Source organism: Sceloporus occidentalis, unplaced genomic scaffold, assembly GCF_023333645.1.
Source record: "Sceloporus occidentalis isolate IW3139 unplaced genomic scaffold, rSceOcc1.0.p SCAF_41, whole genome shotgun sequence".
NCBI lineage: Eukaryota > Metazoa > Chordata > Lepidosauria > Squamata > Phrynosomatidae > Sceloporus > Sceloporus occidentalis.
Window position 1 is genome coordinate 6,867,144 of NW_028317021.1, and position 16,382 is coordinate 6,883,525.

The 16,382-nt window shown below is 47.6% G+C and overlaps 2 protein-coding genes across 2 annotated transcripts in view; one reads left to right on the top strand and one right to left on the bottom strand.

Annotated features, from left to right (window-relative positions):
• Positions 1-1,967: 1,967 nt before the first annotated feature.
• Positions 1,968-7,914, bottom strand: RPL6 (ribosomal protein L6). Its single transcript, XM_089489969.1, has 7 exons — positions 7,875-7,914; positions 6,201-6,350; positions 5,554-5,652; positions 5,040-5,183; positions 4,878-4,926; positions 3,734-3,918; positions 1,968-2,167 (listed from the first exon to the last, which is right to left on the bottom strand). Exons 2-7 carry the CDS (start codon positions 6,348-6,350, stop codon positions 2,015-2,017), a joined length of 780 nt encoding a protein of 259 aa, XP_089346095.1. The 5' UTR covers positions 7,875-7,914; the 3' UTR covers positions 1,968-2,014.
• Positions 7,915-10,478: 2,564 nt separating this feature from the next.
• The window catches only part of PTPN11 (protein tyrosine phosphatase non-receptor type 11), a 35,493-nt gene continuing 29,589 nt past the window's right edge, over positions 10,479-16,382 (top strand). The window contains exon 1 of the mRNA XM_089489968.1: positions 10,479-10,616. Within this exon, the coding sequence (XP_089346094.1) occupies positions 10,603-10,616 (14 nt within the window). The 5' untranslated portion in view covers positions 10,479-10,602. The remainder of the gene's footprint in view (positions 10,617-16,382) is intronic.

The window sequence follows — 16,382 nt, forward strand, 5'->3', positions numbered from 1 at the left end:
TGTTATGTTTTAATAATGTTGGCTGTTATTTTCAGTGCAATGCATTGCTTGCTTATGCACTTTTTTATGGAGGTATATGACTTTTGATGAAGGTGTAGTGATGGGAGAGTCAGACTAGGAACTCCAGATCCGGGGTCAAATCCTTGTTCAGCCATGGAAACCCACTGGGTGACCTTGGGCAAGTCACACTGTCTCAGGCTTGGAAGAAGGCAAAGGCAAACTCCTGCTGAAAAAATCATGCCAAGAAAGCTCTGTGATAGGCTTGCCTTAAGTCGGAGACAGCTTGAAGGTAAACAGCGACTTCTCACCATTTGGTCTGTTACTTCAAGTTGATTTTATTTTGGGTGCAGCGCTGGCTCTCAGTATGCTCCTTGGAGCAAAGTAAAATACTAGGGACTAGGAACCCATCTTTCATTTCTTAAACTTCCACACCAGTCCCTTATCCTCTACCTTTTGGTATTTTCAGTGTGTTTTAAAGCAGCTACAGGATTTTTTGCAAGCAAATTTTGGCTCTTTGGTCATGAACCCAAAGGCCACTTACCCACTTATAGTGCAACAAGGGTAAACCATGGGGAAACAAGAATTATTTTGCAGGCCACCATTGAGACCAATGACTTCTAGCAGCTTCCTTCATGAAATCGTAGCTTTGACACACAGTACAACAGCACCCCCTACTGACCAATAATGGTAACCAAGTGCCCTTGCAAATTGAAATCCTAGCCTTTCCAAAATTGTTTTCTAAAAGCAAGGTGAAAGCTAACACCTGAACAAATTTGGGGGAAAGGGAACACACCAGACGGCCCTTTTCAATGGTTCACCAGAGTAGCATCTCCTTTTGTACAAATCCAGTTTCCAGTACAGGATCTTGGGCTAATGTACAGGTGTGCACTATTGTACAGTGACCATGGAATGATCTGACCGTAAATGCCAACGCCTCACCATGCTAAACCAAGCTTTGCTTGCAAGTGGTTCTTTGCAGTCCATTTAGGACAGCACCAAACCTGCAGACCTCCAAAGGTAAAGTGTAGTTCCCCTCAAACCTAGCTAGCAGAGTCAATGGGGAGTTGAAGCCCAGTAACTGTTTCTGTGCCCACTTTAGAATGTAGCTGACACTTGCTAGAGCTACTGCCTGCTGCCCTGATAACCAGGCTGCCTCTTGAACCAGGGGTGGGCAACCTCACTCAGAGGGATGACAGCCAATCCTGTCCCCTCTTCTGGGAGCAAGCCCAAATATCTCCCATTTTCTTCAGTGGTCCCTCTCAAAATGATTCCTGTTGCCATGTTGAGATATTGCAAAGGTACATGGAGATATTTGAGGTATTAGTACAGCATTCTGGGTGCTTGTGGAGGTGAGGATATTTTCATGTGGTTCAGGGGGGTGCTTTCTAACATGGGGGCCTCAGGGATCACAAAAGCGGGGTTAAGGTGCAGTGTGTGGCCCAAGGCCTACCCCATTCTTAAATCAGACATTAAAACAGTAGAATTACATATAATGTACACAACCTACTTAGTAATAGCTCACACATCAGACAGGACAGCGATGTACAAAATCAGACCAGAGCTTATTTTCGTGTGTGTGTGTGGAGTGTAGGGCTGGAATGGACAAGTAGGCACACAATCTGTCTCTCTACAAACCTGGGAGTCACCATCCAGGTTTTTCTTCAGTTTGTTGAAAATAGCAGATTCAATTCTAACCATGCTCACTTGAAGCAAACTTGGTGAACTCTCAAAAGGATGGATGTGTTGGAGAGCTTGCAAAAGGGTGTGTGAGGAACTATTTGTAAGGAAGAGACAGTATCTCAACCAGCTTAGGTTGAGCAAGAAGGAAAACTATTACCAATCCATTTTCAGAAGGAAATGCCTCACAGCAACTCTGCCCCCTGCCCAAAACCAGGAAGGCAGCAATAGTAGCATCTCTTTGGATTAACTAGAGTTAATTAACCCAGGAAAAGAGACTTAACACAGGCTTTGGCAGGGTTTCCCCCAAACTTTTATTGTGGTTTCTCCATATTATTTAGAATACCAATTTGTGAGGATAAACACCATTGGAAAGTGAAAAAGTTGAACGCAGATAGCCCCGGAGCTGAGGCATCTTCTTGATGATTGGCAGGAGCTGGGAATCCACAGCCTTCTGGTCTGCCTTGCGTCGCTCTGTAATCTCGTATTTCTAAAAAAAGGAAGGACAGCACCTAAATCATACACTCATGCTCTAGTAGATCTATGGGCCCCTTCGCCAAGCTCAAGCCTCTTCCCTTTTGCTTAACTGGGCTCCAAAGACTATTTGCAAGATGCCTTAAAACAGCAGAGTCCCCACTATTCTTCTGTGTCTTTTAACCCCTGCTTCCCAAACATCTACACCACCTTTAGGGATGGAAACAAGCCAAGTCACTCATTTTGACTGGAATTCCTAGTCCAAGATTATATTCCAGGCCTAATAATATTGGCAGCTGTGTAAGCTAAAACCATTATTGGGCAAGGAAATAGCCCCAATACATCTGGCAATGGGTTCAGGTACCTTCTCCATTCCAATATCCCTAATAAAGTGCCCATGATAACTTAATGTCTAAGAAGACTGCGAGCAATTCAACCATGGAGAGAAATTTGTTTCCTGCAACACCTTATACTTACGATCTGGGAACACTTCATCTGCAGAAGGCAGTCAGTCCCTTTTGTAACACGCAGATAGCCCAACATTACACAAGTTGCACCAAGGCTGTCAATTGCCCAATGGTCTCTCTAGCCTACAAACACTTGGCTCATTCTCATACTCCCCAAATGTCACCCGCAAACTTGGGGGATTTCAATATACACTTTATAAAAACAGTGGTCCTCTGTGTTGACCTTACATAATCTTTCTGCTTTCTTACATGAGAATATCAGGGTGTTTTTTTTTAAAGAAGAGTGACATAGTGGTTTCCTTCCAAATTCTACTACTATTAATCTGGGAAGTCCTTCGTTTTAGGGGAATCCTTAAGACAACTAGGTCATCTCACCCAAAACACCAGTGACAGGAACTAAATGATAAAAATCAGTAAGTTATTGATTAAACTAGTCACTTTCTAATAGAAAGGAGCAACTCAATTTTTTCAGTTTATTGAATGACCTAACCTTAGAACTCCAGCATTAACTTAATTCCAGAAAGTTTTCTCATTTAACTAATAACTTAACTAATGCTATTAATTAGTTAATGGACAGGGTATGCAAGAGCCAACAAATTTTACCTTTCCTAGACAGTTCATTACTCAAGTCTAATTCTCTTGGATGTTTGATACTTGCTTCTTGGTAGTCCCTCAGAGTTGGAGAATGATCACAAGATTCAAACCACTACAAATGCAGATACATGGATGCCCACCCTCCCGTTTTGTATGCCAGAGAGGGGCACCTCATCTGTCTCAGGCAAATGAATTTTGAAGCTCTTAGCCCTGGGACTTTTACTGGGATCCATGTGAAAATCAGTAACATGAACAGATAGAGAGCAAACAAATGAGATTATGAGGGCATCAAAAAGGGAAAACATGAAAAGGGATTTTGGTGGGGTGGATGAGAAAAAGGGTTTTTGAAACAGCTGCTTCCTTTTCTCTCAAGACAAGAAATTGGGGAGTAAAATGAGAGGGGACACTTTTCAATTTCCTTCTCTAATCTAGTAAATGGCAATCTAATGCAAATAGTTAATCCCTACCCTGAGGTAAATCGATAACTTTCTTATCTCTGCAGAATATACAGTCATCCCTACCTCTTTCTCAGTGTCAAAGATTTCACCCTCCTGGTGTTTGGGTTTACGCAGCTTCTTCTTCTTAAAGTAGAGATCACTGAGGTGCTTGGGAAGTTTCACACTGGAGATGTCAACCTTGGTTGAAGTGGCAATGACAAACTTCTGGTGAGCCCTGCGCAGAGGGACACGGTTGATGGCCAAGGGCCCTGAAGACAGAACACAAAACCAAGTTACATGATGGCCTTCAAATGCCAGGACATGGCTTCCTTCCCTCCACAAGTGATGGCTGACAGCAGTCAAGTGGAACACAGCAAGGCTTTTTGGCTTGACACCACCAAGCGAAGGGAAAAACAGGCCCAATCAGCAAAGAGGACCAAAGCACAATATTTAAAGTAAGAAAATGCTGATCTACTTAACAGGGACATTAAGTGTTACATTTGACACATGGGAAGTAATGTATTGCTATATGCTGTATTTTCTCTTTTATAACTGGCAAATTACTACAAATTTTCTATGGCCTGTTACAGACAGCCAAAATAAAGCTGCTTCGAGTCACAGTGGAGGTATGGTGTTTCAATGATGCATGTGTCCTAAGAGTCCAGAAGTCGCACCAAAGCCACGCTCCAGACTGGAGCATGGCTTTGGTGTGGCTTCTGGACTTTTAGGACGCATGCATCATTGAAACACCATACCTCCACTGTGACTCGAAGCAGCTTTATTTTGGCTGTCTGTAACAGGCCTCTGACAAGATTTTTAGTTTACATGTAAGGAAAGTGTAGACTGGAGCCCACATGTGTGGCCCAAGGGCAGTTTTTATGGTCCTAAGCCAACCATTCCCCTACCCCCAAACAATCCCAGTAGAAAGTGAGGGCACACTACATTTTGGTCAGCCACTTTGGGCCATTTTCAGGTCTGGTGAAGTATTTCTTTAAAAAGATGAATAAGGTCTCTCCTGGTCCCACAAATGTCCCAGTGGAGTCCAAAAACTCAGTCAAATGCCCCTGGAGAGGATTGGGCGACACCCCCAAGGTCTTCGTGGGAGCTAATGCAGCTCCCTATCCTACAACAGTGGCTACCCTGGTAAACTGGTAGAAAGGACTTTAAGATAAAATATACCAAGAAAAGTCCCTCACCCCAGTTTCAGGACCAGACCAGAGGAGCTTACCTGTTACGAGCAACAGACCGCTTCCCAGTTGCTTCAGGAAGACCACACGCTAGAAACACAAGATGGAGAAGGTTTGTTACATTGCAACCAGAGATAATGAACGCATATCTAAAGCATTGTTGTTCATCCACAAAATGAAACAGACACCAGGGCTCCCCTTACCTTGCCTCGGTGGCGCCCAGTGAGAAGGATCAGGACAGTTCCTGGGGTAATGGAAGTCCGCAGCTTTCTCTTGTGTAGGGCAAAATTCTTCTTACCATGACTCAGGAGCTTGCGGGGTACATCTTCTGTTGGGTAATATCTAGGCTGGAGACAGAAAAGAAGATTGCAGCACAATTCTGAATTCAGAATCATCTCTTCCCAAATACTGAAATACACATGAAAATAAAATACTTCCACATGCTGAATAATCAGAGACACTTACAAAAATGGGGCTATAGTCTCCTAAGTGTATTTCATAACACTAAATATAAGCTCACTTGTATAGTGGGAACCTAATGTATTTGCCAGTGTTCAAGTACCTTCACCAAAAAGCAGGTGAAAGTAGCTTTTATTCCTATATTTCAAGGGACAAAAGAAACCATCAAGCTAGCAAATCTAGAACAATAGGGTTTGAGTGAAGACCTGGATCAATTGGGTCAAAAATTCCTTGTATGTTTGAGAGACATGTGCTTACCATTTTGCGAAGTTTGACCACCCTGTTGCCTCCATTCTTATCACCTCCAACAGGCTTTGTGATTGTGGCAGGCTCCTTCTCTCTCTTCTTCTTCTCTATCTGCAAATGGGACAACGCAAACACTTGAGAGACCTCTGCAAACAAACCTCCTTTCCACACAACATGTAAGAACAGATGCCTGCCATCAAAAGGACTGGAGATGATCATGGTTTCCCTAGCAGAGTCAAGCCGAGTGCCTGCAAGTGAGGTAAAAGTAAGTCCCCCGCTGTTCCCAGGCCTCAGCTTCCAAGAGGCAGAAGCACCCATGACTTCACATGGGCTTCATCACCTTCTCAGATTGTACCTCTCACCACACTTGTGCTGTTGTTTGCCTTCAAACCAATTCCTGATTTGTGGCAACTCTCTCTTGGGCAAGATTTCTTCAGAAGGGGTTTGCCATTGCCCTCTTCTTTGACTGAGAAACCCAGTGGGCTTCCATAAATGAGTGAGGATTCAAACACTAATCTAGTCCAACAATTAAACTACATTACGGGGCAGCAAAACCCACACTGAATTTGTAGGGTGTCAATTCAGTCACACACACACACACACACACCCCAAACAGTTTAAGAAGCATTGCTCTATGGAGAGATGATTTCTGTATCTACCTTAGTTTCTGGAGCTTTGTATTTGCGCTTGTACATGGCTTTCCGGGCATACATGGCTGACCGGGAATACTTCCCAATCCCTCGGGCCAGCACTGGGTTGCGGCTGGTATGGACCTTCCGGACTCTCTTTGCCTTCTTCTCGCCTGCCATCTAAGGGAACAATGCAAACATTAGCAACTAACACAAGAAATGGCAGGGAGAAAAAAGGTGGACCAAAAAGGGATGATGGATCCTCAATGAAAAGCATTAAAACCAATCATTTTAAGCCCCACTTAACACTGAAGCGTTAAGTGGGGCTAGATCTCAGGCAGCCAACCAGGAAGCAAGGCCACAAAGTCCCAAGGAAGCATGCACCCAAGATTTGGCCTCTGGTATCTCCCCTCCCAGGCTTGATTGGCGAGGATACATGAAACAGGGCCGCCTTGGTGGTTGCTCCCAGGCTATGGCACTCGCTCCCCTTGGCTCTCTTTTCACCTTCAAGCGTAGGCCTTCTCAGCATTTAAACAAGGCCTTCAGCCTTCCACTGGATGCGGTAGAAGGGATGGTCCATGGGTGCGCTGTATGTCTGAATCCACAATATATGAATTCATAACAATTATAAATGCATATATATAATGTATGTGTGTGTATATACATATACATACATATATATATATATATATAAATATGCATTTATAATTGTTTTAAATTAATGCTTTAATTGGACTGGTTGTTTAATGCTCCTTCAACTTCTGTGCTCTTTTATGCTAGTTTGTTTTAATAGATTATGCCCATGTGCCAAGCATTAACTCTTAGAGACTCTCCCCGAAACCCTGAATGCAACAAGAGTTTGAGGAGGCCGCTAGCGCTAGACTTGCAAACCCACAAAGAGGGAGCCCCATCCAGAGACAAAAAGCGCCACAGAGCCCAGTAACCAAATAGGGCACAAGTAACAGGCTGGCATGCCCTCCAACCTTCACCCCAGCCCCAGGTTGCAAAGGCAGCCCTAGTTGCCGGTCAAGGGCTCAGAAGGAGCTCCTGATCCTTCCAACTCAATGTCCCACCTTGCCCCCTCCCAAGAAATGGCGCCCAAACTTTGGTTCTCCAGGTATTTGGGGCTTCATCTCCCAGAGTGTCCAGGAATGCCAAATGCTCGGAGGATCCAGGCCTGGCAATGGTTGAGGGGGACCCCCGTGCCAGCCGTTAGCCCCTGCTCTTCAGGGCGCCATCCTAGTTGGCATCCCGGGCTTTAGAGTCCGACAAGGTTTGTAGCCTTCTCTGCCCAAGAGGGCGGGTGCCTCTGTCAGATGGAGCCCTGGCGGTTCCTGCGGTGCCCAAGGGCCCTAATGGGGCAGTGCAGATGTGCCCCAAGGAGCCAAGCGCCTCCACTAGGGCTTGCCCCCCAGCCAGGCCCCCCCCCCGGGCTCTTCTTTCCGAAGGGGAGAGCAAAGCGAGAGGGTCCCCGGGCTGTTAGGCCGCTGCTGCTCCCCGTCTCCAGTGAGCTGCGCCCCTATTGCCTGGGGGCGCCCTCTCTTTCCGCTCCCCTCCGGAAAGAAGGCCCCCTCGCGGCCCACTGGAGGCCCCCCAAGGCCTTGGGTCTTCTCTGGCCCCCCAGAGGGGCTCCTCGGGGGAGGATGGCCGCGGATTCCAACGCCAGCCCCCGGGAGAGAAACCCAGCACCGCCGCCATTCTTACCTTCGGAGATGGGAAAAGGAAGCGCGATCCGGGAACTCGGCGTTAAAGAGAGCGGGGGGCGTGACGTCAGCGCGCTCGCCGCAAGGCACCCTGGGAGAGAGAGTTTTCTCTCGCGGGGGGAAAGCGGGCGCCTTGGTTTTGCGGCCGGCAGGTGGCGCTTGGAAAGGCTGGGGCGGTTTCCCCCTTGGCTGGGCTGAGCCATGGGATCGCCTCCACAGAAGAGGATGGGGAAAGGTCCAAAGTCCACTGCAGAAATAATCCACTTTGAGACCGCTTAAAGTGCCTTGGCTCAGTGTTAGGGAATCCTGGGGGTTGTAGCTTATTGTGGCCCCAGAGCTCTCTGACAGAGAAGGCTGAATGTCTTACAAAACTACAGTTCCCAAAATTCCCCAGCATTGAGCCAGGGTAGTTAAAGCAGTCTCAGACTGGATGATTTCTGGAATGTGTTTCGGAGCTTAGTCATTTCGGTTGTTCTTCACTCCCATTCTTTGAAGCCTCTGCTTCTTATGCCTTGCAGCCAAGTGGAGAAGGGAGAGTGGCAGTTGTTGTTGTTGTGTGCCTTCAGGTCTTTCCTAACTTATGGCAACCCTAAGGCGAACCTATCCTGGGGTTTTCTTACCAAGATACAGCCAGAGGAGCCTTCCCCGGAGGCTGAGAGAGTGTGACTTGCCCCAGGTCATCTGGTGGGTTTTGTGGCTGAACAAGGATTTGAACCCTGGTCTCCAGAGTCATAGTCCAACACTCAAATCCCAAGGCTATGCCGACTCGACCGATTATGATGCTCAAAACGTGCTTTTCTAACCTGCATGCCTTTGGTAGGGCTGGTTCTTGGACAAATGCTTCTCATCCTAGGAAAAATCTTTGGACAATACCCCAAAATGTGAAGTCAAAGGCTTTCATGACTGGCACCCATAGTTTTTTGTGGGTTTTTCAGGCTCTATGGCCACGTTCTAGAAGAGTTTATTCCTGACGTTTTGCCAGCCTCTGTGGCTGGCATCTTCTGAGAATTTTCTGAAGATGCCAGCCACAGAGGCTGGCAAAACGTCAGGAATAAACTCTTCTAGAACGTGGCCACAGAGCCTGAAAAACTCACAAAAAACTATAATACCCCAAAACCTTGCGGGGGAGGCACATTATGTGTAGCAAACGGTTGTGAGTCGCCCATGGCTTTGAATCAAGCTTAAAGGAAATGTGTTAATCCGCGCTGCAAAGTCCTTTCTGACTTTGGATGGTTTTAAGGTGAATCTTAATGGAAGCGTTTGAAGGTTTTGGGGGCAAGATGTGCTCCTCTGTGAGTCTCCTTCGAGAGAGAAGTGGGTCTGCTTTGGTAAATGTAGGCACTTGTGGTCACCGTCCTTTTTATTGCTGTTCTATCCAATTGCATAATTTGGGGGGATGTTTTCCAAGTTATCTCTCCCGTTTTAAGAATAACAAAATGTCTGCTTGTCTGTCTTTGCAGCAGCAAGATTGTGAAACTTTGTGTGCTAAGGCCTGGGTGTATGAACAACAACCCTTCGGGAAACGCAACCAAGACTTGCTAACATTTCCTCTTCCGCACAACCATTCACAGGAGGGGCTGTGTCCACATTGCAGAAATAATCCAGTTTGAAAGTGTGTTAACTGCCACGGCTCCAGGTGATGGAATTCCGGGAATGGGAGTTTGTGGTGGCCCCAGAGCAGAGCAAAGCTCTGCTCTGGGGCCACCACAAACTCTCATTCCCAGAATTCCATCACCTGGAGCCGTGGCAGTTAGTGGCATCAAACCAGACTATTTCTACAGTGTGGTTGCCCTTCAGGTTTCACACTGGCCTAGGCTTTCTCTACACTGCAGAATGAAGCCTGCTTGAACTGCCATGGCTCCAGGTGATGGACTCCTGGGATGTGTAGTTTCACCCCGTCTTCGCCCTCTTCAGGCAGAGTGAGCTGTGGCACACTACACATCCCAGGGGCCACTAGGCTGGAGCTGTGGCCATTCAAGGGCTCTCTGGCTGCGTTCCTTCAGCCGTGGGGAGGCAGCGGCCCCATTCCTTCTTGTTGTGGGGAACCACTGGCTTGGCAATGGGCTCTGCAGAACTCCCAAGCCGCCACACTCCCTTGGTGTTTTAGTCGGCCGCCTTGAGGGAGATTGCCCAACATGGCTTGCATTGCTTTGCCTTTATTACTATTATTATTATTAAGCTTTATTTTTACAGCACTGTAAAAAGTTTTCTGCATTGCTTTCCCCCCCCCCCCCCCTTCTTAGCTGCTTCCTCCCCTGAGGCAAAAGCAGGGCTAAGCTTATAAGGGAAACAAAATATGGACGCAAAATATTCACACAGTGTGTGTGTGTGTGAACATTTGGCGTCCATATTTTGTTCCCCCCTCAGAAAGGCCTGGAAAAAGAAGGCCTGAAAAGGGCGCCCACCACCATAGAGACGGCGAGGCCTAGAGCGCCCTTTGGGCGGCCAGCGCGCGAGACGCTCTAGGCTCGCGTTTCCGTGGCGCGCGCCAGCCCGCCTCGGCCTTTCTCCCCGCCCCTTCGTGGGCGGGGCCTCGGGCGGCCGCTCGCTCCGCGTCGCCGGCTGATGACGCGGGGCCGAGGGCGACGCGCAGTTGTGTGTGGCTCTTCCCCCCGGAGCCTGAATGCGTCCGGGGCTGGCTTGGCTTGTGCGTCCGCCTTCCCAGGCTGGGCTCCCCGCGAGGCCAAGGGGCCCCATGTGAGGGAGACGCAGCCGGCGGCGGCGGGAAGATGACCTCCAGGAGGTGAGGAGGAGGGGGAGGAAGTCGGCCCCGCCCCGAGGCGCATCCTGGGGGAGGGGAACGTGGCCCCTCCCCACCCCCCCGGTTTTGGGGGGAAGCCCAAATTCAATTCTAGCCCTGAATGCATCCGCACTGCAAAGAATCCGTGTTGACACCGCTTTAACTGCCCTGGCTCCAGGCGAGGGCATTCTGGGAATGGTCGTTTGATGGGGCATCAAACGACCATTCCCAGAATGCCCTCGCCTGGAGCCAGGGCAGTTAAAGCGGTGTCAACACGATTGTTCTTCCAGTACGGATGCAGCCCAAGTATGTCTCTTTCCCCCTTCCTTTGTCCCAGGTTACATAGCCGAGAGATTCTATTTGAATACCCTATCTGTGTATGTTTTTAATTGTGTGGTGGTTTTGAACGTTGTCAGCCCCCCTGGGAGAAGGGCGGGATGGAAACCAATATAAGAATCCATGGAAATCAATTAAAACTTTGGTTTCTATCCTGCTCTCCTGTAGCAAGACAATCAGAGCGGCTCCCAGTAAAACAGTCTAATGATAATAATAATAATAATAATAGAGTTGGACTCATAGAAGCCTAGAGTTGGAAGAGACCCCAGTCGCACAGGATTGAACTCCCCAGCAAAGCCCTCCCTGTGATGGATGGCCATCCAGCCTCTGCTTAAAGGCCTCCAAGGAAGGAGACTGCACCACAGTCTCTGAGGAAGGAGGGTGTTCCACTGTCCAACAGCCCTTACTGTCAGGAAGTCCCTCCTAATGTTGAGATGGAATCTCTTTTCCTGGAGCTTGCATCCATTGTTCCTGGTCCTAGTCTCTGGAGCAGCAGAAAATAAGGTTGCTTCCTCCTCAGTATGGCCTCCCTTCAGATACTTAAACAGGGCTAACTAGTCACATCTTAACCCTCTCTTACTGTCAGGAAGTTCCTCCTAATGTTGAGGTGGAATCTCTTTTCCTGTCTCTTGCATCCATTGTGCCTGGCCCTAGTCTCTGGAGCAGCAGAAAACAAGCTTGCTCCCTCCTCAATATGGCCTCCCTTCAGATATTTAAACAGGGCTATCATCTCACTACTTAACCGTCTCTTCTCCAGGCTGAACATCCCCAGCTCCCCAAGTCTCTCCTCAAAGGGCTTTATTGTTTCCAGGCCCTTCGCCATTTTGGTGGGCCTCCTCTGGACATGCTCCAGCATCTCACCCTCCTTTTGGAATTGTGGGCCCAGACTTCCCCTCATCCCTGGGCCCTTGGGGATGGGAAAGGGAGTCCCTGGCTTCCCAGTCGAATTGTGAGGAGGAGTAGACATGGCACGCAGGAGGAAGTCCTTACTCTTGGCTTTCCTTTTCAAAGGCCTTTTGGGCTTCTGCTGCTTTTTGGGGGCCAGGTTAGGGGAACTCTGCTACTGTTTGGGGCCTCTCCGAGAACAGCAAGTGACACCATCTGCTCCTTGCTTTCTCTTCTCATCTGGGGAGTTTAGGGTCGCAGGAAGCCCTTTCTTCCCACAACGCGTTAACTCTTTCTGTGGGGTTTGCAGCTGCAGGATGTGTGGCAATGGCTGCCAGCTGTAAAAGGGAATTAAGCAAATTCATGGGGGGGGAGTGCCTTTTCAGGGCTAGTTATCTTTATGGCTCTGGAGGAGCTCCCAGCTAAAGAGGGAACATGCCCAGGAGTGGGGAGTGCTCTTGCCTTCAGGACTGGCTTGTGGCTTTCCTGGAAACCTTTGGCTGGCTCCTAGAGAGTGGTCTTGCACCTTTTCCATGCCCAAGTTGGTTTCTTTCAGCACTAAGAAAAGCGTCGTTGGACCGCAGTTCCCAGAATCCCCCAGCCAGTGTGGCCTCTGCTTGCTCCAGATGTCTTTGTGTTTATCTCTTAACTATGCCTCTGAATACATGGGCTGTGGATTAAAATCACCAGTTAGACTCTTTTTGCGCTTCCAGCCACTACAACCAATGTCACTCAGTTCTGTCTTGAGGAAAGCGACTGTTAGTTGCATTGCTTTGCAATTATTAAAGGAACTGGAATCTTGCTGGTAACACAGGCATGTGAGTGTAGCCCACTTTTTATGGCTCAAGGTAGTTATTTTTCTACCCCACCTTTCCCCTTATGAGCTCAAAGCAGCATACACAACTCTCTTCCTTATCCTTTAATCACATTAGCACACACAGCAACCCTGCCAGGTAGACCCCATTAGGAGAGCAAAATCATCCAGTGAGTTTCATGGCTATGGGGGGACCTGACTCTGGATGTCCCAAGGTGTGATCCAACACTAACTACTACACCACACTGGTGTTGAGACCTCAGTGGGAAGTGCTAGATGTTAGGAGAGTGAGAAAATGCAGCCATTGGCAAAGACTTGTCACCTCAATCCTGTTAATAAACTTAATTGGAGTAGACCTTTGGCCTCACATTTAACAAGTAATCCAATGGGACTCCTCTAGATGGGATAACCAATAGGCTTGCGTAAAACAGGCGCCTAGGGAAGGCTGGATTAATTTCCCAGCCCTGTTCTTATACCTTTCTTCAATGTTTTTCTTCTGAAGATGATGTTTTCCTTATGCTCAGTAGTGTTGTCATCCCTTTCATAATTAACAGCCTCATGTCTCCCGCTGCATCACTGCATGGTTTTCAGTATATTAATTTCAACAGATGAATTGTTAATTCTAGATCTAGTTTTATTAGTAGTATGAATAGAGACTAAGTACAGGTTCAAGGGGAAGATCCTCACCTGACATTTCCTTTCATTAGGCTAGCAAACTCTTCTGAAAAGTCCTTGACCTTCTCACAGTCTTGCCATAATTTCCTCTCTTCTTGGTGTCTACTGAACGGCATAACTGAGCCCAAACCCTAGAGCTGGGTGGGATATCAACTCAAAACATGCATCTGAAGTTGTAGAAGGGCCAATGTTCTGATCCCGTCTCCGGAACCACTTGGCATAGCTTGCCCACCGAGGGCCGACTTGATCCACCTCCTGGCCTTCTATTTCAGGCTCTCACCACATGCCTCTTCCCACTTGGAGCCAAATATACTTGGACCACCAGATCGCCTTAGCACAAAAGCCACAAATAGATAGGCTCCCTAGGTCCACCGGGCCGGAAGTTGTTTTCTTCCTCCGTGCTCTGCTAGACAGTTTGCGTCGGGTGGCTTTTTATGGTTCTTGCTTCATGTCTGCCTGATGGTTTCTTTCAGGTGCCATTCAAGAGAAGCCCCCTCAGAATGCGGTGGCAATTGTTGGGCCAATTCCTAGCTTGCATTTCTTGACATGTGAAACAGAAAGCCTGTGTGGTAGGCTGGGGTGGTGGGTGGCAGAAGATGAGAGGCAAAGAGGCCTTGGAAGGGAAAAGGTGGGGTGGGGAATGGTGAGAAGTCTTTTCCAGCCTCCCCCTGCACCATCCTCTTTCCTTCCTGAGGCCAAAGGAGGGCCCAGCCTGCTGAGGAAGCTTGGCCTTTTGGGCTGGGAGCTTTAGCAGGCTGCAAAGGGTTCTAGAAAGATTCTAGAGTGGACTTTTGATAGTTCACATGGGGCCACATTTAGCCTGTTGCACAAGGCCTCTGGGTCATTCAAGGATGCTTATCTGCTCTTGTTGAGTCTCTGATCAAGGAACCTTGAGTAGGTTCTTGAGATACCATGGAAACTTGAGAAGCCATGGAAACCAGTTTAATTTGGTTCAGCCATCATTTTCAACTTTGGCTTGCACTGACCTTCTGCTCTCAAGTTTTTTGTTCCTCACATAACAGACAAACTGTTTTTTTCCCCTGTGGTTTTTGCCGGGAATGCAATAGATTTGTTTTAGGATTAGTTGGAAGTGACTTGAAGGCACACAACAACAACAACTCCACTTCTGTCCTTCTATGCTCTGGTATTTTTCATTTAGATTGGAGTGGGGAGGTGCGCTCTCAAGGCCACATGCACCCCAAACCCCCTTTTTGGCTCCACTCCCCTCAATTAAAAAATTGGGGACAAAAATTGTTTGAACAGCTCCCCAAAGGCCACAAAACCTCCTCCAAGCATAGTATTTTATCTTTATCATATTCCATAATTCCCCCGCAGGAGAAAGAATGAAAATTATTCCCAGTCATTCCTCTGTTGCATTTTTGGCTGTTTTTGGGTTGAAAATGTGGTAGTATGGTCTGCCATCAGTTGCATGTTTAAAAATTGGTCACTACTGCTGTTGCCCATTTAGCTACTTGCTTTTCATGTTCCATTATTGGCATATTGTTAGCCGTTGTTGGTTCACCATCTTCCCAGTTGAAAAACACAGGTGTTTCTGTTATGGATCTGAGTTATCATGGCATGCCGTTTGCATCTGCTTCATCATTCCCTTCCCTTCTTTTCTTTTTACGTTGGACCTGTTGGTGATGATTGTGAACCCTCTGCCCTTGTGAAAGATTTTTATGAATTAGGAATGCCACTGTGGACTAGCAGTTTAAACATTGGACTAGGCCTTCAGGAGATCCATAGCAATAGCATTTATATTTCTGTACCGCTTCATAGTGAATTTAGCACTCTCTGTGTGGTTTATAATATATAAGCCAATTGCCCCCAACAAGCTGGGGACTCATTTTACCGACCTACGAAAGGATGGAAGGCTGAGCCAACCTTGGAGCCCTGGGGTCGAACTCACAACATTTTGGCTGCAGTACCAGCATTGTAACCACTGTGCCACCAGGGCTCCTTGTCTCAACTTCCCACTCAGCCGTGGGGCATCTCACTGGGTGACCTTGGACAAGTCACATTCTCTCAGCTTAAGAGAAGGGTAACGACAAACCTCTGAATAAATCTTGAGAGCTAGTCTGATCTTGTGTGACTCGTGGCATGGCTTGAATCCCCATTCAGCCATGGAAATCCACTGGGAGGCCTTGGCATGTTTCTCCACTCTCAGTCTCAGGAAGGCAAGGTGAAACCTCTGAAGAAGTCTGGCCAAGAAGAACCTAGGAGAGGGTTGCCCTAATTCATAGTTAACCTGAAGGCACATGACAACACCAGCAATAAAATGCCTATGGCTTTCAGAGCAAATAGTGCCCCTTTCCTGCTCAAAGTGGATAATAATGGAAATTTTCAGTAGTCCCAGTTCAGTAATGCTGACAATAACCTATGTGAGGTGAGACTATAGTATTCTCTCCATAATGTGTGCACAGGGCAGGCGATGAGAACTAGCAATGTACCTAAAGCCACCAATTGAATACTTGGCTGATGGCAACTTTCAATGGGAGATTTCCTGTTCATGCCCTTGGGCGCCTCACAACAAATGCTCAGGCTATTATTTGAGTATGGCTTCTTAGTTCCAATGGCTGACTTTGTTTCAGTGCCCCAATATCTTTTGTTAGGCATAACCTGGTGGTAACCTGGTTTCATGAGCTCCCTCCAGAGACCACACTGGTTGGCATAGGTGGAACTGGGAAGGAATTTTTAACCTAGCTGAGTTGCTTTAGAGTTTAGACATTTTCTGTTTCTTCCTGATGGTGGAGGTATAGCTTGTGAGCTTCCTACAGCAATGTGGAACCGTTTCTTTGTCATCTTTCTGCAGCGTGTGGCTCCTATTTGCAAGCAGGGGGCTGGTGTGGGGAACCTGAGGCCCAGGCCGGCTTCCAAGATGCCTGTCTCCCCTTTTCCATGACACTGTTGTTCAGTGGTTTATCAGCTTTTCTACCCCTGCCCTTTTTAACAGGTTGAATTGACTATCCTAAGAACTGTGTGCTGAACATGTGTCTATGTTAGGTCCCATCCCTTTTGCCTTTGGCTTCACCCTCCACAAGAATCCAACCTTCTCTAAA